At 44.6% G+C, this 26,460-nt stretch overlaps 1 protein-coding gene and 1 long non-coding RNA gene across 2 annotated transcripts; one reads left to right on the forward strand and one right to left on the reverse strand.

The window, feature by feature from the left end:
* Positions 1-6,926: 6,926 nt before the first annotated feature.
* On the forward strand, positions 6,927-8,009 carry LOC128102934 (uncharacterized). The gene is made up of 2 exons (XR_008215598.1): positions 6,927-7,020; positions 7,667-8,009. It is a non-coding gene; the product is annotated as an uncharacterized LOC128102934 (long non-coding RNA).
* A 9,790-nt stretch (positions 8,010-17,799) lies between these two features.
* On the reverse strand, positions 17,800-22,316 carry Id4 (inhibitor of DNA binding 4). Its single transcript, XM_052728782.1, has 3 exons — positions 21,361-22,316; positions 20,948-21,006; positions 17,800-20,366 (listed from the first exon to the last, which is right to left on the reverse strand). Exons 1-2 carry the CDS (start codon positions 21,799-21,801, stop codon positions 20,962-20,964), a joined length of 486 nt encoding a protein of 161 aa, XP_052584742.1. The 5' UTR covers positions 21,802-22,316; the 3' UTR covers positions 17,800-20,366; positions 20,948-20,961.
* Positions 22,317-26,460: the final 4,144 nt, after the last annotated feature.

The following is a 26,460-nucleotide window of genomic DNA, read 5'->3' on the forward strand; positions in this document are numbered from 1 at the left end:
AAGGCTGTTTTCATGCAGATACATAATGCACTTTCCTTCCTCTCTTCCACTCTTCCTAGTCCCCTTGCTCCCCCACAGTAGCCTCAGGCAGTATGAGGTCACATGGTTAAAGCAGGAGCTTAGGGGTGGTCCTATCCTCCCTGGACTCCGTAAGAGGTGTATTACTGCCGGGTAGAAACCCCTTGTGCTGGGTAGCACCTGTGACTATGCAGAAAAAGAGCAGATCTGAGTTTCCCTAGGAAATACGAATGAGAACATGATGAGACACAGTGAGGTTTATGACTTCCTGGGCTCTCTTCAGACATTCAGGGAATGGAAAGAGACTGCTGTGGGCAGTGGTGGGGCTAGCAGAGTTAGTCCAGAGGATTGGAAACCTGAACAAAGCAAATAAAGTCAATGATAGCAAGAGAAGAATATGGTAGAAGTAGGCATTCTATCCCCTGGAGCTGGAGTTATGGGCAGCTGTGAGCATCCTGATGTGCATACTGTGAACGGAACTTTTGGTCTTCTGGAAGAGCAGCAAGCACTCTTAACCACAGAACTGTCTCTTCACCACCACATTTGAGAGGAAGAGTAGCTGGTCCCTAGAGCAGACAGCCTTGATTCCTACGGAGCGTGGAGTCTGGAGTTCAGCCTGTGACTGTTCTTACAACTCTCCACCCTCCGTGTATTGTCTTCTGGTTGAAAGTTCGTTGTGCTGGCCACAGAACTTGAATAAATCAGAAATACACATAGCAATTTGTGTTAGCAAAGGCTGCTAACAGTGATCTCAAGGGTTATCATAGACTGAATTTGAGTGAGGCTCCAAGTAGGAGCTGCCATTTCTTCTGATTTTTAGAGTTCTCTTTCCACCTCAGTCCTCCTGGGTTATGGATATTTTGTCACCTCCCTAGGATTCTAGATATAAAATTCTCTCTGTGTCATTTTGCCAATGACTATTTTAAGACACTGTTAACATATGCCCCAGCATTTATCCAGGTGCTCTGGGACTCACTAGAGTCGGCTAGAGAGCTGATTCCTGGGATCATAGAAGAGATGTTGAGCCCCCCCCCCTCCCCGAACTTCTCTGTGCTTGAATTTCCTTCCTTGCCTGTAGAATGAGGACAGCAGCCCTAATCATGAGAAATTAAATGAATATGCAAAGCATGTGCAGTGTGCCCAGGAAGTCATAAACCTCAATCTGTGTAAGTGGTTGAACTGCAAGCCCCTTTCTGCTCACAGGGACCTCGATTCTTTTTGTAAATGCTCCCTCCCCAACTTGGGTGTCCAGAAGAGGCGAAAGTGGACCCTGCCGTTTGCTTGGTATCTTTGGCCTAACCCCTCTTGGTGCTAAGTGCCCTCTTCTTCCAAGGTTGCTCTGAGTTACATTACATGACAGACGCTTACCGTGTTAATGGAGAGAACAAAACAGTGGCCTCTTCCTGTGCTCACACAGCTCAAACAAGGCACTCTGCTGATAGCCTTACACACTCCTTTAAGCCTTTGCAAGTCTGGGTTGTATGTTTTCAACTCTGCTGACAAGAAAACTAAAGACTTGAGAGATTAAACAGCTTTCCACAGCTAAGCAAACACTAAGGGACAAAGTCGAGGTCTGACTCAAGTTGTCTGCCTGGAAAGGTCAAGCTCCTTGTGTCTGTTCTGCATCGGTCATGGCAATATGGTGGGCTGTGTGGAGGCTGCAGCCTCACAGAAGGCAAGATTCATCCCATGGGCTCTGCATGGGAACCACAGCAGGGAGAGAAAGCAGGCTTCGGGGATAAACCGAAGTGCACTGTGCCTTTCTATATTCTTTTTTTTTTTTTTTTTTAAAGGACAATAGTGAACACTTAAACAGGTTCTCTTTGGGGAATGAACTGATTTCAAGGTGTGTACATTGTCCTGGCTGGTTTTGTGTCAACTTGACACAAGTTAGAGTCATCAGAGAGAAAGGAGCCTTAGTAGAGGAAATGCCTCCATGAGATCCAGCTGTAAGGCATTTTCTCAATTAGTGATCAATGGGGGAGGACCCAGTCAATTTGTGGGTGTGCCATCCCTGAGCTGGTGGTTCTGTCTTCTATAAGAAGGTAGGTTGAGCATCCCATGGGAAGCAAGCCAGTAAGCAGCACCCCTCCATGGCCTCTGTATCAGCTGTACCAGGTTCCTGCCCTGCTTGAATTCCTGTCCTGACTTATTCAGTGCTGAACAGCAAGGTGGAAGTGTAAGCCAAATAAACTCTTTCCACTTTTTGGTCATGGTGTTTCATTGCAGCAATAGAAACCCTAACTAAGACATACATGTATGTATTATGTTTTATGCATATACTATGTATATGTATACAAATGTGTACATATGTTTTAGAACAGATATTTGAAAACAGAGCAAGTCATCCATCAGAATAGGTAATAAATTTAGAGATTTTATTTTTGATTGGCACATATTTATTACGCATAATGATGGCTTCATAAAGACATTTTAATTCAAATGTATTTTGTACTTTATGCACAATTTTAAATAATTAAAAATCATTTTGTGTGTGGATGGTATCTTTGGCCTAACCCCTCTTGGTGCTAAGTGCCCTCTTCTTTGTGTGTGGATGGCATGTGTGCATGCGTTTACATGTAGATACAGGTGAATGTATACCACAATGGGGGCAATGAGGTTGGAGGACAGCTTCAGCGTTTGTCCTTTCCTGTGAGCCAGGGTCTCTGCTGACTGCATGCACCAGGCTAGCTGGCCTACAAGCATTTTCTTTTCTGTCTCTACCTACCATCCTGCCATAGGAGCACTGGGGTTACAGATATGTGCTGCTGTGCCTGGCTTTTACATGGGTTCTAGGGCTAAAATTCAGGTCCTCACATTTATGTAGCAAGCATTTGACTCACGGAATCACCTCCCCAGGCTCACTGTGTTACATTAATCCCCCTCTCCACCTTCTCCTATGCCCCTCCCCCCTCCACTAGTCTCCTTCCCTGCCCCAGAGTCTCACTTCTACTTTCATGTGTGTGTGTGTGTGTGTGTGTGTGAGTGTGTGTGTGTGTGTGTGTGTGTGTGTGTGTGATGGAATCTGCCTAATTGTTCATCAATAAATGAATGGATACAGAAAATATGGTACACACACACACACACACACACACACACACACACACACACAATGGAGTTTTACTCAATCATAGAGAAAAAGGAAAGTATGTTGTTTGCAGGAAAATGAGAGGAACTGGAGAGCATCATATTAAGCAAAACGCATTTTCTGTTGCTTTCCAGCGGGCTGATGGAGTAAATGGTGCTTCTTTGGAGTAGGGGGTCAGGAGGGAATCTGTGCCCCACCACACCCCACTTAGTAGTGCTGCATCTGTTGTACACTCAGGAGGGAGGGGGTGAGCACAGGACACTTCATTCTGGTTTGTACAAGAGCATAGTTAAGAGGGAGTGTGGTCACCTCCCTTCTAAAGGGGAACTGCTCAGCCAGGCTCTGGTCGGGTGACCCAGCTCCCTCTGAGTAGTCTTCCTAGAAGAATGAATGATGCTCCCAGGCTCTCTGTTGGCTAATCGGCCGGTGCAGGACCAGGCTACTTTGAGAGGAGAGAAAAGATGTCTTTCTTCCTTTGTCCTTCTCTCTCCCAGCAGCCCTCCTCTGACACTGCCCCCGCCCACATTGTACAAAGCCACGCAGCTTTGCCGAACAGGTCTGTAAAATTAATTATACTGTGAGTGCTTGGTAACCAATGAATTGTAAATTGTACATTATTAAAACAGCATCAGAGCTTTGACTGATCTATTATTCTTTGGGGAATGAATGAAGATAAGAGCTTTATACATTTTAGGGGGTCTTTTTTGCCACCATCCAGCAGGCACAAGGAAGAAACAGCAAGCCTTTCTGTTTGTTTGTTTGAGTTTTTTTTGGCACGTTGAATTAAATAGGAAGTGTATTATTTTCTTCTGTTATTAAATTGTCATACATGTTTTCATGTGTCTGCTCTTAGCATCTAATATGATAGTGGACATTGAATAAATGGTATTCTATGACAACTGTGATAATATGTATCTATATATGCTCATCCAAAATGCAGTTCCTTGTCAACCAGATGTGAGTGGGAGATTATAATATGACATGGCATTATAATAAAACAAATTGTGTTGATATAGTGCTTCTTGGAAAAATCTCTGGAAGAATTCAGAGTAAACAGTCAGAAACAACAACAACAAAAAAAAATGTCAGCTGAGTATGCACCAGGGGCTTTGTGGCTTCAGCTAGAAAAAGAAGAATCTGGAAGGAACTTTTTTCTCCTGTCTCTTCTAGATTCAACAAGAGTACCCTTGGGGGCTGCTGGTGAAGCACTCTTTTTACGGCACCATCTCCCCTGTGCAGGATTTCTCAGCATCTTTCCACCTGCCACAGTGATTCCTTCCAGGTACATCACACACTTCTCCATGGAAACTTCTTTCTGTAATTGACCAAGCCTGCAGCCCTGAGACTGGAGCTGCCAATCTGCCATGCAGTATTGCTTTTGCAAGCAGGCATGCTAGCTGGGTGAATCATGACAGGTACCAGGCAAACCACACAACTGCACACCATGAAGATCGTTACCCAGCATCATCACAATTGGATGCCTCAGGACTGGGCTGTTTCTGAACACTGGGTAGAACCAGCTATATATTCTGCAGGGCCCACGTGAAAAGTAATGATGGGCTCATTGCTCACAGATTGCTAAGAATCTCACGACAGTCGCAGCAGAGCAGTAAACTAAGTGTGCATCCCGTTTAGCCGCAGAGGTTGCACAGGGCATGTCGCTGCCTGAGAGGTTGCAAGAATCTCTATAGTTCGGGTTCATTTTATCCTTCTAGTGGTCTGAGCGGGCTATCAGAAAGTTCTGGCACTTCCTTTGTCAGTACAGCAGTGTTACCAACCAAGAGGTGTGCAGTGGGACTGTCATGGCTTCATCTCCACGAGAAGGGAGTGGCTGTGTTCCCTATGTGATGGCTATAGGGACAGGCTGAAGAAGAAATTGCCACAGAGAAATTGAAAATCAAATTTCTGACAGGGTTTATTCTTAGACATAGTCCTCTCGTGATTTTTTTTCCCCCAGCAATACATGGTTGCCATCTCCTTGCTCTCTGATAATGCCTGTGAAATTGGGATGTGTGTGTGTGTGTGTGTGTGTGTGTGTGTGTGTGTGTGTGTGTGGCAATCATCTGTCTCATTTTGTCCCTTAGGAACATTCTCTTCCTCTTCTTCCATGAATTCCTTCGGTATCAGGAAGTAGAGGAGATGAGCAGGGGATGTGAGGGAAGAGGGGGCAGCTGTGGTCAGAAAGGGCCTGGGGAAGGAGCTCTGGGGCTGTGTGAGAGCAGAGGGCAGCTGGTGGAGAGAAGGGAGGGTGGATGAGAGCTGTGCTGCCAGGATTTCCTCAGGGTCCCTCCGTGTCTCTGCCACCCTGTGAACCCTGCGAGGACCTCAGCCACTGCTGTCATGGAAGGACAGACAGTACCATCTGGAGAGGATCACAAAATGTATTCTGGTGTGCCTATTCTTTTAGGATCATGGCCACCAGAACTGTATGTTGGCATTATGAAAAAAGTAGATCAGAGGGTGGCCTCTCGTTAAGACAAGAAAAGAATTTATCCACAGTAGCCTTGATATGGAAACAACCTGGACGATCTTTGGTAGATGAATGGGTAACTACGATGTGTTCTGTATCTATATCTGAATGTATATATCAGAATAGTATTCAGGCTTAAAAATAAAAGGAGGAAATTCTGCCTTTTGTGGCACCCTGGAGGACAATGCACTAAGTAGAATAAGCCATGAATAAAAATGGCAAACACAACATGGTTCTGTTTACACATGGAATTTTAAAAGGTAAAATTCATAAAAATAGAGCTTGCATTGCTAGTTATTTTGCTTCATGAAATGATCTCTGGTTCTATACATTTCCTTACAAAAAGCCTAATTTTGTTATTCTTTATGGTGGAATAAACTCATTGTGTATACTTATACTGTATTTTCTGTATCCAGAAAAATGGCCAATGTCTGTTGGTCAAAGAGTATAAAGTTTCAGTTCTGTAGGGCTGGGAAGTTCTGGGTGTCTAATGTATCCATGGTGACCATAGTTCATGGGACTTAAAATAGGTTATTTGAGGTTGCTGCTCAGACCTCTACACAATCCCGTTCCCTAAACAAGATGACTTGGGATGTGGATGCTAGCTGTAGTTCTTCAGAGAAGTCCTGAGTCTTTGAGTAGGAAAAAAAGTGTGAACAAAATGAAGCCTTGTGTTGAAAATAAACCTGGGATTGCTGTTGTAAGGCTTGGTGGCAATCTTTTCCATAGGGCCTGTGTTTAAGGTTGTCCATCTCAAGGATATTAACATACACACGCACACACACACACACACACACACACACACACACACACACACACCTCTATGTGCATATCTCCCTACATAATATACACACGTGCATACTCACACTCCACCCCCACATAGACACTTCCACCACCCCCACCATACATACACACACCAATCTCACCCCACACCACATCCCCAACACACATACACACATACACATTAGCATAATTGTGGTGATCATTTCATAATATATGTGTGTGTATATATATGTATATATACATATATATGTAATCAAGTTATATACTTGAATATATGTGTCATTTGTCAATTATATGTCAATAAGACAGGTGGAAAAAAGAGAAGATCGCTGCATGTCTTCTGAGTCCTTTACTGCTTTGGGAAACGGGGTTGGCTTTCACTCTGGGATAGTGACAGCCCTCAAAGGGAGAGTTCTAGCGCCCCGTTCTAGCTAGCACTGAGTAAGGTGAAGCTGCCCTAAGAGGGAGAAAGACCTCAGGCAGCTGGCCCTATTTCTGCGTGCAGTGTGCCCTAAAATTCAAGAGAGGGCAGCAGAGAACCTACACTCACAGCCTGGAGGACCCAGCAAGAGTGTCTGTCACCTGAGGAATGCTAGCAGGGGACTTTGGGTCTTTTTCAAAACTTATGGAACCCTGGCGTTCACCCAAGCCTGGAAATCAGGTACATGATATATGGGATCGAAAGGAGGGAGTGAAGGCACATTGCCATAGCAGACTCCTGCCCCCCACCCCCACCCCCAGCCCCCACCGCCGACGTCGGAGGGACAGTGCTGCCAGCAAAGACAGCATAGGCGTGCGGGCAGACACCACTGTGCCGCCCGGCTGCCTCTGCTGTCCTGATTGCTTCTGCGGGGTCTCTGCAGTGAACAGCCCTACAGAGTCTGTCCTTGGCAGCGGCTCCCTGCCCAGTAAGTTCCACTGCCGGAGAGAACTCTTGAGAGAGTCAGCGCTTCCAGGAGGGAGTTTGTGACGGGAAGGATGTCCGTGGTGTCCCGACAGACTGAGGTGGATAGCATAGGAAGGACTGGGAACAGGGCCTCTGAAACCTCAAGCTGAAAACACAACCTTTTAGGGTGTGTGTGTGTGTGTGTGTGTGTGTGTGTGTGTGTGTGTGTGTGTAGCCCTGGCTGTCCTAGAACTCGCTCTGTAGAGCAGGCTGGCCTTGAACTCAGAGATCCACCTGCCTCTGCCTCTGGAATGCTGGGATTAAAGGCATGTGCCACCATGTGCCCAGCCTGAAAACACAATCTTAACCCAGTCCCGTGGAATCGGCATTAGGACCTCACCTCTGCATCGCCTCTTTATAGTGCAGTTTCATGAGTGAAGGTGGCATTGGGATCCCAAGTGCAGCCCCTCCTTAAGCAGGCGAGGAAGAGTGAGCGAAATGGAATCGTTATTGGTCCAGACGAATCTCAAAACCACCGTGCAAGACTCGCGAGATCTGTGGAAGTATTTTGTTACTCCGCCTGGTGTTAAGCCACATTGTAGAATCACCTCAACCTACCCAGAAAATGCCAGACTCTGTAAGCAGTTTCGATGCTGCCTCTAAAAGTTGAACCCTTTATGTATTTTTAACGGATTTTTGATTTCTTGATAAATAATTGAAATTTGTTAGAAATTTCATCAACAAGATAAACTATTAGAACTGTGGAGAGTTGCGATCTCAAACTGGGAAAGCATACATTATCTCTTCTTTTCCTTTCTATAACCCGATACGATGGGTTCTCAACCTGTGGGTCTCGACCCCTTTGACAACCCTCTTTTTCCAAAATTATTTACACGATGATTCATAACAGTAGCAAAATTATAGTCATGAAGTAGCAACAAAAATCATTTTATGGTTGGGGGTCACCATGACATGAGCAACTGTATTAAGGGGTCACAGCATTATGAAAGTTGAGAACCACTGGTCTAGATACACACCTGAGACTGCACAAAGCACGTCTTAAATTCCTGGGCTGAGTTAACATGAAACTGTGACTCTGGGGTTGAGTTCATCTGCCACTTTATAGACACTGGAGCGCCGAGGGGTCTCTTCCCATGTGTGATAATAAAACCCACACTTGGCAAGAACACAAGTCCACAACACACATGCTCTGTCTCTGAAGTGCTGAGGCAGGAGGATGACACTGTATGGGTGCATCGCATGCCAGGAAATTGGAAGTAGAAGCTGATCAGCAAATTGGTAGGGTCTGCTGGGCTCCAGGGGAGTGCCGGGGACCTGGGGATTGACTTGTACAGTGATCATGGAGTTTTTCACCCTAGAAAAAAATACCTGTGAAGGAAGCTGTACCTCTTCCCAGGAGCAGCCGTTAGGATTGCTGTGGTTCAAAAGAGTGTTGTTCTCTTTACTGAGTAAAAATGCAGAGAGAGGGGTGTGTGCACGGAATTTGTGTAAGAGGAAAAGGATCTTCCAGAAAAGGGAATATATGGTATAACGGCACAAATGGTGATTTTTAAAAAGGGTGGTAGAGGGGGCAGGGAGAGGGAGGGAGGGAGGAAAGAGAAGAAATGAGGGAAGAAGAAGGGAAAGAGAATAAGAAGGAGTTTTAATAGTACAAATTATATGTATGTATGTGTATATGTATATGTATGTGTATATGTATAATGTATATATGTATGCATGTATGTATGTATGTATGTGTTGAAGTTAAAGTTTTCTCTACCTGAGGATGGGAGGCCTGAGCTTTTAAAAAAACACTTTTAGATATTTTTATTTTTCTGTTATGTGTATGGGTGCTTTGCCTGAACATACGTATGTACATCTCGTGCCTGGTGCTCTTGTAGGTCAGAAGGGGGTGATGGTTAGGACAGTTCAAGCTGGGAACTGAATCTAGGTTCTCTCAAGAGCCACAAGTGCTTTTAACAACTGGACCGTCTCTAGCTCCGGGGTTGCCCGAGTTGTACTGGCAGCTCCCCTTCCAAAAGGCACGTTTTAAAGTTTCCCAGCTTTGGTTTCCTTATCAGTAAAATGTGGGAAATCGATATCTTTTCATAATGCTATTGCATCACGACTCACTGGAATGCTGCGGTGGACACAATGAACTCCTAAATACTGACACACACACACACACACACACACACACACACACCTCCCCAACCCCCCCCCCCCACTTCACTCTGTTGAATTTATTGCAGTTAATAGGAATGCACAAGCCGCAAGTAATTTTCAATATCAGTTATGGGATACCTTTTTCTCGGCCATGAATACACAGGTTTCGATGCTGTCTTCAACTTTAGCCTGTTTATTCTGGTTGTGATTTTGAGGTGGGGTCTCAGGCAGTTCCATGGAGGCTATCAACTTACCGAGGCTGGTCTTGAATTCCTTATCCTTTTGCCTCTGTGTCCCAAGTACTGGGGTTACAGGTGTGGGTCACCACTCCCTCTTCTTACCTCATGTCTTATCTGTTATGCAGTATACCACTCTAGTTTTATCTTTCAAGGTTGCTTCTCCACCAAAAGAATGTAAATAGACTAGTTACCATGCAAGACATGAGCATTTAGCCACACCTCAGGAAACAGATCGAAACATCAGCAAGCATTGAACCTGGCCTCTAGAGCAAAATCAACAGACACAACCCAAAGCTTCCTACAGGGAAGCTTGAAGAAAGCAGGGCTTCTTGGCTTCCCCACCACTGTGGTCTGTCTTGCCCCCACCCTTTGTCTTGGCTTTCTTCACATCTGTCTTGGACCACGGTGTTTAAGACGGTGTTGTCTGAGCAGAGAGCTTCGTGGCTGTTCTGGAACAAAACAGGAAAGCATCCTTGCCTCAAGAAGGCTTAACTCCCCGAAGTGTCTGTGTGCGTTTTTGAAATTGCTGCTATGCGTATCTAGTGGACACATAGCCATACACACTCATGTCTTCTACTTGCTTATACCTGTCTTCTACTGGGTGAGAGCAGGCACACTCCAGTCATTCCCTTCTCTACCCATCAAGCACGTGATCTTTAGAACACCTACCTTCCAAGTCAAATGTGGAAGGCCAGGGAGGAGCAGACGGAAGGAACTAACGTGCTTGTTGAGTAGCTAAGTGTCTGAGAGTGTGTTAGCAGCCTCATACACGTGGCCCACAGACTCTCGTTGTTCAGTATCATGCCCCATCCTAACAGCAAGCTTGCTCCTGGACCCGAGAGGTCAGGAAACTTCTCTGAGGCCACATGTGATAGAGCTCAGAACTGAGTTCTTCACACTCACTCATCTCCTCGTTCTTTCAGAAAAGATCTTGGTCAATTCTTGAATTGTTCTATTCCCCTCCCTAGTGTTTTTTTTTTTTATTATTTGTAAAAATGATATACAAACCTACAGAGAAAAATCTAGTACGTGAAATTTGGTGACAATTATACATCCCAATTTTATGATTAGTGTATTAGTATTCAGTAGTGCTGAGTTAGGTAGTAGTAAGGCTAATGCTGAGGTTTTGGTAGGGCCACTTAGCTTGTGTTTCCATGCTGGGTTGAAGGCAATGCCTTGAGATGGTTTAATATGGAAGAGACAGTAAGGTTTTTTCTGAGTATGTTTTTCAGAAAAGTGTCATCACTATTAAAATCAGCTTGCTCATACTGCCTGCATGGCTACCATGTAGATACAATAAGAGAAGGTAATGACTTGAAAAAATGTAGAGGAGGGTGACATTTTTTCCATTCTCTTGGGTCTTTCTTGGAAAGTAGTATGATTTAGTGTGAAAACATAGGAGGTTATTATAATGATTTCCACTTAGAGAAAAGCTGGATAGAAACCAAGGCCACGGGTGGGCCAGCACTTGACCCTTCACCTGTCTTAGCGTCCCCTCCAGAGTCTCCCCTGTGAAGCGGCTCCCTCCTTGCTCCCAACCTCTCTTCCTCCACTAGCTGGGACTGCCACCACCTCCTGTTGGTTTCCTGTTTACTTGGTTAAAGCCCCTGACACATTGGGTGTTGATGTTAAAGAAGAGCATGCTATGCATGACAGAGGCCACATTTTATTGATGTCTTACATCACTGTCTCTCAAACCAGGATTCCTCAGAAGCTTGACTCAGCTTTTCCAAAGAAAAGCAAAAATGTGAGTGCCTGGGTCCCCTGCTGGATGAGTAAAGTCAGAGTCTCAAAGGTAATAGAAGGTATCAGGAGAACTTTGGATTCTATAATCTTAAAATCTCTGGAGATGGCTTTTTTACACGAAGATTATAACCATTGTGGGAGAAAGCAGTTTATTTATTTGTTTTTTTTATTTTATTTTATTGTTTTTACAAACTACTCTTTTGGCTTTTCATAATGTTTTGTAGGTGTTTTATTATTATGTACCCATTTTCTGGAGCCACAGCTGAGACACAGGGGTTACTTGCTTAAAGAGACCCAGCTGATTCATAGCATAACTCTGAGCAGAACACCAATCTCTTGGCTGTCCTGCAATGGTGTCTCCTCCCCATAACACACTCTCCATAGACTGGAGGGTAGGGCAGCACACACGGATAGGGCAGGTATTATTGTGGGCAACAGCTTAGGTTAAAATTCTTTCATTGGTCATGTTTTTGGTGTTCTGTCTAAAAATTCATCACTAAACCCAAGGACATATGGATAATCTTCTGTATTTTATTCTAAAATATTTAAAAACCTTTTTCAATTTCATTCTCCAGTCTTTAATTTTTTTTTTTTTTTTTTTTTTTTTTTTTGGTTTTTCAAGACAGGGTTTCTCTGTGTAGCTTTGCGCCTTTCCTGGAACTCACTTGGTAGTCCAGGCTGGCCTCGAACTCACAGAGATCTGCCTGCCTCTGCCTCCCGAGTGCTGGGATTAAAGGCGTGCGCCACCACCGCCCGGCTTCCAGTCTTTAATTTTGAGATAAGTTTTGTGAGATGTATAAATTCTGGGTCTAAATTGACTTGGGGAGTGGGGCATATGGACATTCAATTATTCCAGCATCATTTATCAAAAACTACCATCCTTTCTAGTGGCCCTGGCCAAAGGGCTTTGCAGTTCTTGGCGTGGGGAGACAGTTCAGTTGGTGAACTACTTTGTGCGTCAGCTTGGAGATCTGAGTTCAGATCCCCAGAACGCTTGTAAAAACCAGGCGGGATAGCTTGTGCTTGCAAAGTGGAGACACATGGATCTCTGGAGTTTATTGGCAACCCAATCTAGCCAATAGGTGAGCTGAGAGACCCTTCATGATACTTCATGCTGACCTCTGGCCTACACACACACACACACACCCACACACACACCAAAGCCCCCTGGGGATTCTTGATCCTTGTTGAGGACTTCATCTCTGCTCTTTTTCCTTTTCTTCCTTTCTTTTTTGTTTTTTGTTTGTTTGTTGTTTGTTTTTTGTTTTGTTTTGTTTTTTTCTTTTTGAGACAGGGTCTTTCTACATAGCCCTGGCTGTCCTAGAACTCACTATCTAGAGTAGACTGGCCTCCACCTCACTCTGCCTCCTGAGTGCTGGGATTAGAGGCATGTGCCATTCCTCTCTGCTACTCTGCCACGCCCAGCTGGTCTCCTTTTCTTAAAGACAGACAAATCAGTTCAGCATTTCACAGCTATTTACTTAAGATCCAAAGCCCACCTTCTTAGGAAAGAACACAAAATAAGCTGTAGATTAGAGTAGAGAATGGCATAACCCACAGGGGTAAGGTGGAAGGAAAGCCGTCCACAGTGAGTTTACACTCTGCTGTAGAGACAGAGAAACCTGGTCTCAGGCTCGACTCCACTACTCTGTCTTTTGCATGCCTGTCTTTTCACTGGAAAGTAAGATGTGTGTTCTAATATACAGGCCAGGTTTCTAATCATACACTCCTTTTGGGGATCTAGATCATAGCAGGAGCCGTGAGCACTTCTCTCTGCATACAGCAAGCATGTCCTTTGAGAACCGCTTCATGAGGATTATGGAGTGGCTGATCTGTCTCATGACTCTTAAATCCATGGGGCTGAAAGTCAAGACATACACGTGTACACACACACACACACACACACACACACACACACACACACACACACATACACACAGAGAGAGAGAGAGAGATACAGAGAGACAGAGAGACAGAGAGAGACAGAGAGAGAGGGAGAGAGACAGAGATAGATCCCCCCCCCCCCATCCTTGGGGCCTGCTGCTTCCAATCCTCTCACATTCCATCATTTGTAATCACCCCTCCTTGCCTTGCATTTTCGGCCCAGGCACTGACTGACTTTGTCTGCTTATCCTAACTTGAATCAGTGAAGCCTCTTTTTTTCTACTTAGGACGCCAATCTGCCCTCCCTCTCATGTCCCCTTCTCAATGTCTCCCTCCAACTCTCTGCCTGCGGCTGACCACGCTCCTTCATTCTCAAGAACATACCGCTTATCTCTTTCCCATGTTGGAGGCAGCCAAAGGCTTTTAGATAATGAAAATCTCTCCTCTGCAGTTTTGAGCTACAAAGAATTTGCTAGATCTGCTGGTACAGAGCTAGCACTTGTGTTCTGCAGTTCTCGGAAGGTCAGGGGGTCAACCATGAACATGGTCACATGAAAATATGAAAATGATGATAATATAGCATGAGGAGTAGCATTTACTGGCAGAGTAAGGAGAGGCAGCAAAGATTTCCCCAAAAGGGTTAGCAGCTGAATCTTGAAAGATAGTTGGGAATTTAATAGTCAGGCCTGGGAGTTTGGGGGTCCAGGCAGGGGTAATGCTGCGTGGGAGGGAAGGAAGCATGGAAGAGCATACACAGATAGATGGGGTTGACTTAGCTGGTTTGGCTGGCAGGGCAGGTGCCTCTGGCCCCCACCCTTACAGTTCCTCATTCCTGGTGTAGCTTTCCCGGGACTGTTCTCTCCCTGACACTCAGGGATCAATCATACTCTGTCAAGACGTGAGAGATAAGCTAACTTAACACATTCAGGATGAGATCTTAGGTACAGTGGGAGCATAAAATGTGTGCGCAATGACACTCAGGAGTGAGGAGAGAGGACTGTGGGAATGAGCACTCTCATCATTACCATCATCATGGATCTCATGTATCTCAGGTTTGTTTTGAATTCACTGTGTAACTTGAACTAGAATCCTCTTGCCTCTACCTCCTTGGATATAAGCAATAGCTGTTTACACCCAGTTTATGTGGAGCTGACGTTTATGTGGTAAATTCCACCCGGGGCTTCTGTCGTGCTGGAGAAGCGCTTTACCAACTGAATGATATCCCCAGCCTGGAGATGACTCATTTGGTGCCCAGATGATCAGGTATGCTGGTCCAGGGAACTGGACATTACCTCATTGGAAGAGAGATCGGCAAGCTTTGTGGCTGCGTTCACTGGAGATAGAAAAAAGAGGAAGAGAGAGAGAAGACAGAGTTCAGGAGATGGTACTGGAGATGGCTCAGGAGATAAGATCACTGGCTGATCTTCCAGAGGACCCGCATTCAATTCCTAGCACCCACATGGCAGCTCCCAGCCATCTATAACTCTGGTTCCAAGAGATCTGACTTTTTTTTTTTTTTTTTTTTGGCTTCCAGGGCATAGGCATGCAAGTGGTGTGCAGGCATATATTTGGGCAAAACGGCCATACACATAAAATAAAACAAAATAAAAAAAATAAAGAGAGAGAGAGAGAGGGAGGAAGACAGAGTGCTCAGGAGGTAATACTGAATCCAGATGCGAAAGGCCATGAAGAGAGGTAGCAGAGATCCTGGGAGGTTGGCCTGGGGTTGTGAGAGAGCTTTATGGTCATTTTTATGATGGAGTTAAGTGACACAGTCAAGTGCTTTTCTCAGATATCTGACCTGTAGAGAGGTTCCATCAGTCAAGATAAGGAATGCACCAGAAGAGCAAGTCTGGGGAAGACGTTTAAATCTATTGCTTCTTAGAGGCAGGACGGACCAGAGAGCAGTCGATACAGTGGCTTGAAGCACTCATGGAAGGGCAAAGGATGACTGAATAGGAGTCCTGGGGTGAAGCTGTCTGAAGGAGGCATGGTTCACTCCACCAGATACTTTACAAGGTACCAGGGGCCATAGGGGAAAAGGCAGAGGTGGTCTTCAACCTCAGGGAGCCTCCTTTGTTTCCAATACGACCTAGGGCTCAGGTTCAACATGTCTGAAAAGGGTTTCTGAGGATGGCTGCTCTTTGCCTGTTAAGGTTTGTGCTGTTTCCTGGGCTTTCTCTGATGTTTACATACAAATGAGAACATCTTCCTTCTCTTTATCTTTCTTGAAGTTACTTGCAAGGTTCAAACAGCGTACTAGGAGTTTCTAAACACAATAATCCATTTTCCTGTTCTTTTGTTTTGTTTTGATCCTGCCTTGTGCTTAAATATGACATGCTTGATTAGAATCATCCAAGAAAGGTGGGGAGGGGTTTGAAAGAAAAGGGGTGAGAACTTGTGGACATTACCAATCTTAGGAATTAAAAACTGGAGAGAATGGAGGAAAATTCATAGCTTTTTTTTCCTCTCTGTTTGCCATGTGTGGTGGTGCACAGCCGTGATTATAGTCACTCAACTGACTGCTAAAACTTATGTATTTTTAAGCTAATATTTAAGGAAATATTTCAGCAGATGTTTAAAATATTCAAGAGATATTTAAGATATTTGAGTATTTAAGAAACATGGATCTGTAGGAAGAACCATTAGATTTAATACTTTGGGAATTAAAACTTGGAACAAAAGATATAATTATAAAGTTTGACTTTAATATGCATGTCAGAAGTGCCAATCGGCATTTTATATCATGAAGAATTATAAAATGCTAATTAAGTCAATGATAATATCTTTGTTCCCTATGAGCTTTCATAGAATCCTGTAGAAAGTTCCCATCCGAAATAGGGAATTTCTTATGGGAAAAATTCCACACACCAGTGGATTCATATATAGAAAGTGTCTTGGGTCTCCTTATTTAGACGTTTGAAGTTCAAATCTTCTCTGGTCCTATTTTAGTTAATGAAATCTGGGTAATACATTTTGTTTTTTCCACTCAGAAACAATGGTGCTTGCCTTTTATTTATTTATTTATTTTATGGAGTCAGAGGAACTCAGAGAGGCTTTCCAAGTTAACCTTGGATTTTCTACCTCTTTTCCTATACTGGCAGCGCCTTGCATCAATCACTTTGCTTGGGGGTGTGTGTAGAAGGCCTTTGGTAAAGCAGTCCAGGCCCAAGTTTTAGTACTAAGAGATTTTTTTCCTTTTTTCTTTTCTTCTTTCTTTTTTAAGAGCTGGGATAGGAAGTAAACTTGAATGCAAACACACTAGGAAGATGTACCCAAGAAGTACAGTGTTCCCAGTGAAGCCTGTGAGACCTGAGGTTGTCACCCCTCAATCAGATGGTTCCCGTTTGTGAATGGTGTCTCTGTCATTGAACATATGCACTAAATCTTGTTCTAGGTAGAGCTGGAACTGAAGTCAGTTTTACAGTCTTGTGGGCAGTGGTTCTAATTAAGAAAACCAGTACTTCACAGAATATCATGGCTTATAATGAAAGAAGTCATGTGGGTCTGAAGCCTACTGAGGACAGCCCTATTAAGATTCACTCAGAAGCCGAAAATTAATTTCCTGGACTTAACAAAAGGCAGTGGGAAGGCTTCCCTTCCTCATAAGCCTGGAGGGTGGGTGCTTGGCCCTGTGGAGACCTAAGGGCTGTGTGGGCTGATTAACATGTATATAATTAATATGTGCCAACTAGAAAGGCAAAGGCAATCTGATTCCATTCTGCACCACTGTGAACTGTTTTCTTTCTGTATTCATTATGCACTTTTCTTTTTTTGGATCTCGTCTTCTCTGGGCACCACCTTCTTCGGGTGTAGGATCTCTGCTTCCTGTCCTAACAGACACCATCAGGTAGGAAAGCCAGCCCCATTCACACCGGATTTTCTTCCTGTTCACATCACCGTTTTAAAGACACATTTTTCACCCCATGGTTAGGAACATGGTAAATAACTGAGGCGATCCATCAAGGCACATGTTCCTGATAATGAAAAATTGCATAACTCGGTGCAAGTCAATTAAAAACCACAAACTTCAGATCCTTTTTCTCAGTGAAGATTGATTTATTAGTACAGGAGGCATCTAATACAACAGTCTGGGGGAAGGTGAATCAAAAATTGTTTAAAGTTCTAAAAATGCAGTAAAGTTTGACAATGAACTTGAGTAGGAATTACACAATACCAAAGTCAGTTCTTTGAAATGAAAAAGCATATATTGTTTTCTTTATCATAAGATGTCTGAGACACCAGGATTTTGTAACAACTTTAGGAATAACATCCTCAGCGGGGGATACTTATTTTCCTTCCTGGGTTTTAAATGAACCTTATTCTTTGGTTTTGCCTATACAATAAAACTCTACAAATTACCAAAAACACGCCAGGATATTTTCTTTTGTTAAGCTAAATATTTGCACAAGTAAAACTTTTCTGGATAAAAGACTTAAAATGTTTTTATTATCTGGCTGCCTGGTTAGGACACAGGCAATATATTCATAGAATGTGGTATCTTCTACAACTGCATAGATTTTTTTTTTTTTTTTTTGTCATTTAATGGGCAGTGGTTGTATTTAGAAATGTCAAATGCTGCTTGGCCCACTGAAGCAACCAAGGGAAAAATACGAACTCTCAGGAGCAGGATCTCCAAACTCATTTCTTTCGGTGTTTTTTGTATGCTCAATTATAAATTTAAACACCAATCTCTCTTCTAACACCAGAAACACCAAACACTAATTTTTTTTCTTGAAGATTGAGTCCAGCAATGTGACTTTAGACCGCCTAGCAGCTTAGGTAGGTTCAGCAGTCAGGCATGACAAACACACAGTCCCAGGGAAGGGCACACGTGACACAGTCCCTCTGAAATTAAACTGCCCAAGAAAAGGAGGACTTGTGCCCTTCTTAATAACAAAGAACGCAATCCTTAGAATTCTTCCGATTTGGAATTCCACCAGTGGTCTAGTGTTTTCCTCCTCATGTGTGAGAAGAATGAGTAATAAAAAAATCAACACAAATCTCATGCAAAGGCAGTCCTTCGACTTTGTAAGGTTCAACATCAGATACATCAAATTCTAAAAACACCAGAGACCGGGGAAGGAGATGAAGGGTAAGCATGGTGGTGGCAGGGAGGACATAGGTTTTTAAGAAACCCTCGGCTAATTTTTAACCTGCTCATGTTCATTCTGTTCATTTCTGTTGAGGTATTACCCCTTCAACTGACAGCTAGGGACGGTGACATTTCATATCTCCATAAATGTTTGACTTGGACTTCATAAAAAGTCCCTTGGGTCTATAATACTTTTATTCTTGTATAATCTGAAACAAATCCTTTCCTTTTAAAAAATCAAACAGACCACGTTTACACACAGTTCACTATTTACAAAGCACCCAATTAAATCCTACTTAATTCTCCCACTCTAAAAATTCCATCTAACTGGTATGTAAAATACCTATTACATTAAATGTGTGATGTTCACAAACCCTGGAGTTAACAGCTCACCTAGAAAATATGACTTTCCCGGAAGGGAAGGGTCCTAAATCAATTCTATGGTGTTAAAGAAATCACACCAGAAGTCACAGTACAAGACAGATAAATCTACTTTTAATTTTCACATGTAAAAGTTACACATCACATGAAATTGGACAGGAGCTTAGTGGTAACTGACATCGCTATAGTGAAAATCATTTTTATAAAAAAATAATCTAGATGTGGTCATCAGAATTTTTGGTCTACGTAAGTTAATGTTTGAAGATCGACTTTTATCCCTGCTTGAAGGATTTTCCATTATGCTTTTATTTTTCTTCTACTGATGCCTATTAATATTCTTTGGAGGAAGGAGGGCAGAAAATGTCCGTTTCCAAGAGTTTGTCCTTTGGTAGCAAGCAGAGAACATCTTTCATTTCTATGACTTAAATAATCTGTACAGATATGAAACTTCATGACATTATGCTTTAGTGTGAAATGAACGACAAGCATTTTCACTTCAATAAAAGCAGATTCCGTAGACTCCTTAAAGAGCCAAGCATTTCTCCATCCTATATGCGAAATCACTCAATCTATTTTTTGACCTCAGTTCAAAAGGAAAAAAAAACCCACACACTTAATTCTTTATATATTACACCATAAAACCCTGTACTTAAAAACTGATAAGGTATGTTTTCAACATGTACATCTCAAATACAAAGGTTCCCATCTAGGATAAAGAAAACACATCTGGATGGACTCAGACGAGTTTATTTTGTGATTAAACATCTCATGCAGTCATGCAAGACCAGTACCTAAAGCTGTTCCTTCTGAGCCTCAGATACTGGAGACTGGGCAAAACCAAAAACAAATCAACAGCCTGGCCAAACAGAAAACACATCGAAATATTAAGAGCTCTGCAAGGGAGCTGAAAAATAATTTTCCAAAAGAAATATTCCCATAGATTAAAAAAAACACACACATAATATTTACAAAAAATATTTAATTAAAAATATCTTATAATTACAGTAGTCTATTAAAGCGCATATACTTTCTCACACTTTATAGAACATCTCTATATATACAGGGTATGAAATGTCACTCACTTATCTATACAATATGTAACATTCTTGCAGGGAAAAAGTTCCCTGCCCTGTTATAATCATCTATTTTAAACAATAGATGTAAAACAACGTATCTACAATGCTCTGGTATATTAGTAAAGCTTCAAAAACAAAAACAGTTCCCTCGTCACAATGTAGCCTCTAAAGTTGGATTCACTATTGGTCTTCTACTTAGCAGTCTTGTCACACTTAAGCTTCAAAGTTTAACTGCACCTCCAAAAGGGTGATAAAAATAACCATAGAAATGTACAATTCACAGCGGTTATGAAAGAAGAAACAAAAGAGAATACGTACGGAGAAAGCTTGTGAACGTGCAAAAAATTAAAAGTGAATGAAAGTTTTATTATTTTTTCCTCTCTCCCTCTCTCTTGGAATGACGAGACGAGACAACGTTTCTAGAATTGCTGAAGTATTTTCCCCCTTTCCTCCGGTGGCTTTTTTCTCTTAATTTCTGCTCTGGCCCTCCCTTTCTAGGGCTCCTGGCTCGCTCGTGCTCAGGCGGCCGCACACCTGTGGAAGAGGAATGAATAGAGGGGATGTGTGAACCATCTCGCTGCAGACTAACTGGCGCCACCGACCAAACTCAAGACATGCATGATCAACAACCCAAAACAAACCGCCGGGTCAGACAACACCCGCAGCCCGCAGCTCAGCCAAGCGCCAAGCAGGCAAATGCGGGCTGGGGAAGGCCAGGGGGCGTTCTGGGGGGCTCTGCCCGCATCTCTCTTTGTGGGTGTCAGGATGCTCTGTTGGGGATGAGGGCTGAGAGAACTCGGGACACTGGGGCAGTTTCCACGCCCACGAGGGTGCCCTCTCCCAGAGATAGAGGAGACCAGCAGAGTCTGTCGGTCACAGCGAGAGGAACGCGGTGGGGACCGCAGCTGATGAGTCTCGGCAGAGTGACCCCCCCGAGTTGGAGAGCAAGTGCGGACTACCTCGCTAACTGGGTGGCAGAGAAGGTGTGGGTGTCCACGAGGATTTACGCTCCGAAATGCTGGGAGACAAAGATCGCCACGGTGCCTGGCACCAGCAGCCCCCGGGGACCTGCGACCCTGGTGATCCACCACCCAATTCGGGACCTGAGCGCTCACCTGGCCAGCGCGGCTCAGCGGCACAGAATGCTGTCGCTCTGCTTGTTCACGGCGCCGGCCTGGAACAGCAACCCAACACCAAGGGAAAGGTTAGGGTGTGCAGACAACGCCGTCGCCACCGCCCGGGAGCTGTCCTGGGAAACTAGGCAGACGCGCGGAGTCCCCACCCCAGCCCGAAGCTGGGGAAGCCCCCTGAGCTGCAAGGGACAGTCCTGGAGACGCAAGGCTCCGGGTCCCTACCGGCTCCTGCACCGGCACTTGCGATCACCCAGCCCAGCAGGCGGCTCCCAGAGGAGATCCGGGAAGCCGTTGCTATTCCCTGGGAGAAGGGAGACCACCCCTGTCTGGCCGCCGGGCCACCCACCGCCCTCGCTATGCCCGGGGGTGGGGGGGTGCCCGCCGAGGGTTCTCACCGGGTCAGTGTTGAGCGCGGTGAGCGGGGTCCGCGGCGGCGCGACCGGACAAGCCCCGGTCGGGTGGAGCGGTGGCGCGGGCGGTGGCGGCTGTCTCAGCAGAGCAGGGTGCGTCTCCAGCGCCAGCTGCAGGTCCAGGATGTAGTCGATAACGTGCTGCAGGATCTCCACTTTGCTGACTTTCTTGTTGGGCGGGATGGTGGGCACGAGCCTCCGCAGGCGGCTGTAGCAGTCGTTCATATCACACTGCAGGCACAGCGCCGGCTCGTCGGCCGCCGCCTCGGCCGCTTTGCAGCGCGCTGCCGCGGCGGCGGCGGCAGCGGCCGCCGAGCCACCCAGGCTGTGGCCATGCTCGGCCAGGCAGCGTAGCGCAAGCTCCCCGCCGCCGCAGCCCGACGGCGCCTTTCGGCCCGAGGGGCGCACCGGGCTCACCGCCTTCATCGCGCGCGTCCTGCGCGAGGAGACCCGCTGGGGGACTAGCGGTCGAGCGAGCTCCCGGTCTCCGCCCGCGATGCGCTTTGCTCCCCTCGCCTGTGCGTCCGGCGCGCTCGCAGCACTGGGCGACCCCGAGCCTCAGAAATCGACGGGAGAGGGTCGCTCGGGGTTTGGGCAAGCGGATCTCAGTTCCCAGTGAGCGACACTCGACCCAAAGCAAAAGACAAGAAAAATCAAAAGCCCCGGAAGAAAAATAAAGTAGCCCACCCTGGTCTGAGTCGTTCCCTTCCGAGCTCCGACTAAGGTGGATCGCCGCCACGGCACTCCCCTAGCCGGCGACTACCCTCTCGAAGTAACGACTCCCAACCGCGCCTCCCAGCTCAACGCCTTCGCCCGGCTCGCGGCGCAGCGGTATTTGTAGAGCCGCGCGCCCTGGGGGCGGGGCCAGCGCGCGGGCCGGGTCGCCCGGAGAACCGGACTCGGGCGAGCTGTGCGCGCAGGCGGTGGCGCGGAGGGAGGTGGCGAGGGCGGGGCGCCGGGCAACCCGGGGGTGGAGGGTGGGAGGGTGAAATGGGCGGGGGGTCGGGAGTGACCAGCCAATCAGGAGGCCAGTGCCTCCTCGGGGAATGACGCTCGGGCCAATGGGAAGGGCACTCCATTCCGTCAACGCTGTGGGAGGGGATCTGAGAAAATGAGAACTGGGTGGGAGTCGAGCCAGGATGGAGAGTGCCCGAGGGAGGGGAAGAGACCGAGAGAAGTTCCAGCGAAGAACTAGGGGAATGTGCTGGCTGGAATGTGTTCTCCACGGGCCCAGGATGCCGAGAGACTATACGCCTTGCTCGCAGGTCCCCTGTCATTCTTCAAAGTGGGGAGCTCAGCTCCCAGGCACCCGTTTCTAAGATTCTAGTGTCTTCAGAAGGACTTGCTTTCAAGAAGCACGTTGATTCATTTGTCTGTGTTACCCTCCCCCCCACCCCCTTGGTATCATCATTCATCTTTCACAATTGCGGAGCCCATATGATTGAATGGAATGGGTAGCCTTTCCATATGTAGGTATGCGTATATATGCACGCTAAAGCTTAGCAAAAATACAAGAAAAGATTGCCGGAAGCCGGATCAAATGCAGGGTTTCTGATGAAGGGAAATACACATAAAACAAGATCCAAGATCGTGGTGGGTCTTTCTTGGACTTGTCCAGAAGCAGAAGTGGGCTTAAGACATGCAATTGCTTTGCGGGCGTTAAATTAGAGCACGCAAAAATTAAATAATGCACGGACACGATCATGACATATAATATTAATCTGATTCATATAAAATTTATACCTGTAACTTAATTTAAACCGTTAATGCATGGCTTCACATATTTCAGGGCACCTTGCTTTGAATAAGGGGATAAGAATAGTTCAGAGGCTTCCCTGTATGGCTACAAAATATTAACATTCACATCTCCAGACCCTGTGTGTGTTAGCAATTTAACAACAACAACAACAACAAAAAACAGTTCTTCAAGTTGTCAAAAATAAGTGTTGCTTGTGTGTCCCCTTCAAGAAAAAAAAAGAGCTCTTTGGATAGCAAATGAGCATAAAATCCACAGCTCACAGGAAATGAATTTTGAGTGCTTTCCCCCTACAAGCCCTCCCACCTTTAGACACGCTTGGAGATGAATTAACCCGAGAATTTTCTTCCTTCCCATACATGACATGGACTGGTGCCTTCATTTTCACTGATAATTGAGAGAGATGTGGTCTTCGTTTCTTCTGGCCACCCCTGGATGGGCTTCACTCTCCTGCCTGCCTCTCAGAACCCGAGTACCCGTACTAGGCAGGTACGTTGTGTTGCCATGTGTGTACATTATGACTATTTGGCCACTATTTTCCCAGAGTGCATTCCTTTCTTCCTGATGAAATGGAGTGGACTATTAAATATCAGTTTCAAAGATGGATACCACAATCTTCCTCTCCCCAAATCCTTAGAGGCCACTGTCCCTAATTATTGGAAACAAATGACATTCTTGTTTGCTTTTGTGCACAGTCTCCATCCACACTTGCTGAGAAAATCAGTTACAAAATGCAAAGTAGCATTCTCTCCCAAAGTCCTATACATTCTTAATATAAACACACACAGAGGGAAATACTGTGAATTTAGATAGAAAGTGGGGGAGGGAGTCCAAGTAGACAAAAGCTAGTGTATTTGTTATCACCACATTTGATACTAGAAATACATACATACATACACACACATATATGCATGCAGACATACATACATACATACGGGTGTTTGATCACGTTTTTTTGAAAAACCTCACTATGTCCAGAGCACACAGAATGTATCAAAAGTTTATCTAGGCTAACCTTACCAACAATAAGACTAAAGTTGTAAATATGTGACAAGTCTTCTTGGATTTTGCTGTCTCAGAGATCCACACCTTACCTGTGGTGAACATCAGTTCTAGGACTTGTTGTAGGGCAGGGCTTAAAGGTAGAAGTATTGAGCTACCATGCTGCAGCAAGTTCGAAGGAATGATTTTCACCAGGTGATAAAGAACGCCCAGGAAAAATGTGATCCCCAACCCTGTTGATGCAGACGGCAGAGGCAGCTATTGTATACTTCGTTTTGAATCAGGAGGCATGAAGACAATAAAAAATTCAAGTGCTACATAAAACGGTAAACAATGGGATTACGGAATATGATCTTGTGCTTTTAGGCCTATGAAACCAAAGAACACTGGAGTTCATGCAGCGTGTTTTCTTTTTAAATTTTGAGGCGTAGACACTTAGATGACAGAAAAACTGAAGTAAAAAAAAAAATTCTGTGTTCAGTAATTACCAGAATTTGAATTAACCTTGTAAGTTGTTACCACTACTGCTTCAAGGAAGAAACATAGCTTGCCCATGATTCTTCCTTTTACAGAAAAATGTTATACTCACACTTGTAAAAATGAGGTACGCTAATCCAAACTCATTGCTATGGAAGTGCTAGAGACTCAGAATTTACCTCAATGGAAATCCAGAATGAAACAATTCATTGATTATCAGGGAGCTTTGGTGATGAGGGACATGTATATACCCACTCGAGATGAAGAGATTTGCGGGGCTGTCTTGAGGGACGTTCTAATGGTCATCAGACCCTTGCTGAACACTTAGACTTTTGTTGTCCTAGTGTTTACAAGAGCACCAAAAACGTTGCACTGTTTAGCTTGTAAGTCCTTTGAAGCCTGTATCCTTTCTCTAAGGCCTGCAAGGGACCAGCAGCTTGGGCCAGACACACAGAAACACATGTGTTCCCGTGTCCTGCTTTCCTGTAGATGTTAAAAGTGGCCACAGGAGACACATGCATTCTTTCAGGACACTGGGAACCATTATGGACTCTCTGGCTGGAATGTCCCTTGCTCCAAAAGAGTGAGCTAGGGAATTACAAGTCAAGTTCAAGGCTGTTCTTACTAGGCACTTGCACACTTACCTGTGTCAGGGCTGTTGTTGTGCATCTAGGAAACACTGACAACTTCTTGGTGTACTTGGTCTTAGAAAAGTCAAATAAGAAGAGCACCTTGCATATTGAATGTGAATAGGCAGATGTGGTCATCAAAGATGCCTTATTTGGGAGACTTTTAAGGCATTAGAAGTAGGTGAATTTTCAAAAGCATTTCTCATATTAAAGCCAGAAAAAAAATGGGAAGGAAGAGATAAATTTTAGTGAACGCTAATAGTCTGCACTCACTTTAGGCTTCTCAGCTTAATACTTCATATTATTGAATACCTGTAGAACTTTTATGATTATGATACATACACTTCAGTAAATATATGCTGTGTGATCTCTCTACAAAAATTAAGGTTAAGTCCCGAGGACTATGTCTGGCATCTTACAAATGAGCAATGTTAAAATTTATTGTTAATTTTGGCAAATATTATCTCCTAATCTCTGCTTTTTGTTTACTTAACAGTCTATTTGGGGAGTTGTTTATATTTTCATTTTCACAAAGTTGAGTTTATCAGTTTATTCTCTTAGGAATCTAAGCCATTTCTTTTCTAACACAAGGTAAGGAGGTTTTCTCCTATGCTTTCCTCTAAGTGTTCAGTATTTCCAGGCAGGTCAGCTTTCATGGCGTGCAACTTCTGAGCACACAGAGGGTCACATAATTGGAAGGGCCCCTGAGAGCCACAGCACTCTTGAATTGTCATCTTGAAATTCTTAGCTGCCATCATTTATTTATTTATTTGTTTGTTTACTTTGGTTATTTTTGAGATAGGGTCTCTTTAGCTGAGGCTGGCTTCAACCTCACTGTATGGCAGAGGCTAGACTTGAGCTCCTGATTATCCTGCTGGGATTATAGCTATGCATCACCATGCATGGCTGTTTTAGCAATATTTGAACACGAGAAAGTGAGTTTTGGTTTTGCATTGGAATCCACAAATTAGGTGCTTGGTCATTGTTTTTTGCAGTGTGTTTAAGTCTGTAATCTTTCTGTTTCATATATAGTACAAGATAATGACAGACGTCAACACTTAATGCATTTTGGTTCAATTGTTCTAGCCAAAGAGACCATCCTTTGTTCCTGGAATTGCCTTGATACTTTCTTCAAATCAGTGTTGTTCTATACCTAGCCTTGAAACTCTGTTCCCTTGACCTGTTTGTTTTTATGCCACAACCACATTGTTTTGATCAGGG

This window comes from Peromyscus californicus, unplaced genomic scaffold (assembly GCF_007827085.1).
Source record: "Peromyscus californicus insignis strain IS unplaced genomic scaffold, ASM782708v3 Scaffold_8__1_contigs__length_139910024, whole genome shotgun sequence".
Classification (NCBI taxonomy): Eukaryota; Metazoa; Chordata; class Mammalia; order Rodentia; family Cricetidae; genus Peromyscus; species Peromyscus californicus.

Bases quoted from the DNA above. Each gene is read 5' to 3' on its own strand.
- Id4 (XM_052728782.1), bottom strand. From the start codon at position 21,801: ATGAAGGCGGTGAGCCCGGTGCGCCCCTCGGGCCGAAAGGCGCCGTCG. The intron at 21,007-21,360 runs GTGAGAACCCTC...TTGCTGTTCCAG, and splicing joins CCGCGCTCAACACTGACCCG to GCCGGCGCCGTGAACAAGCA.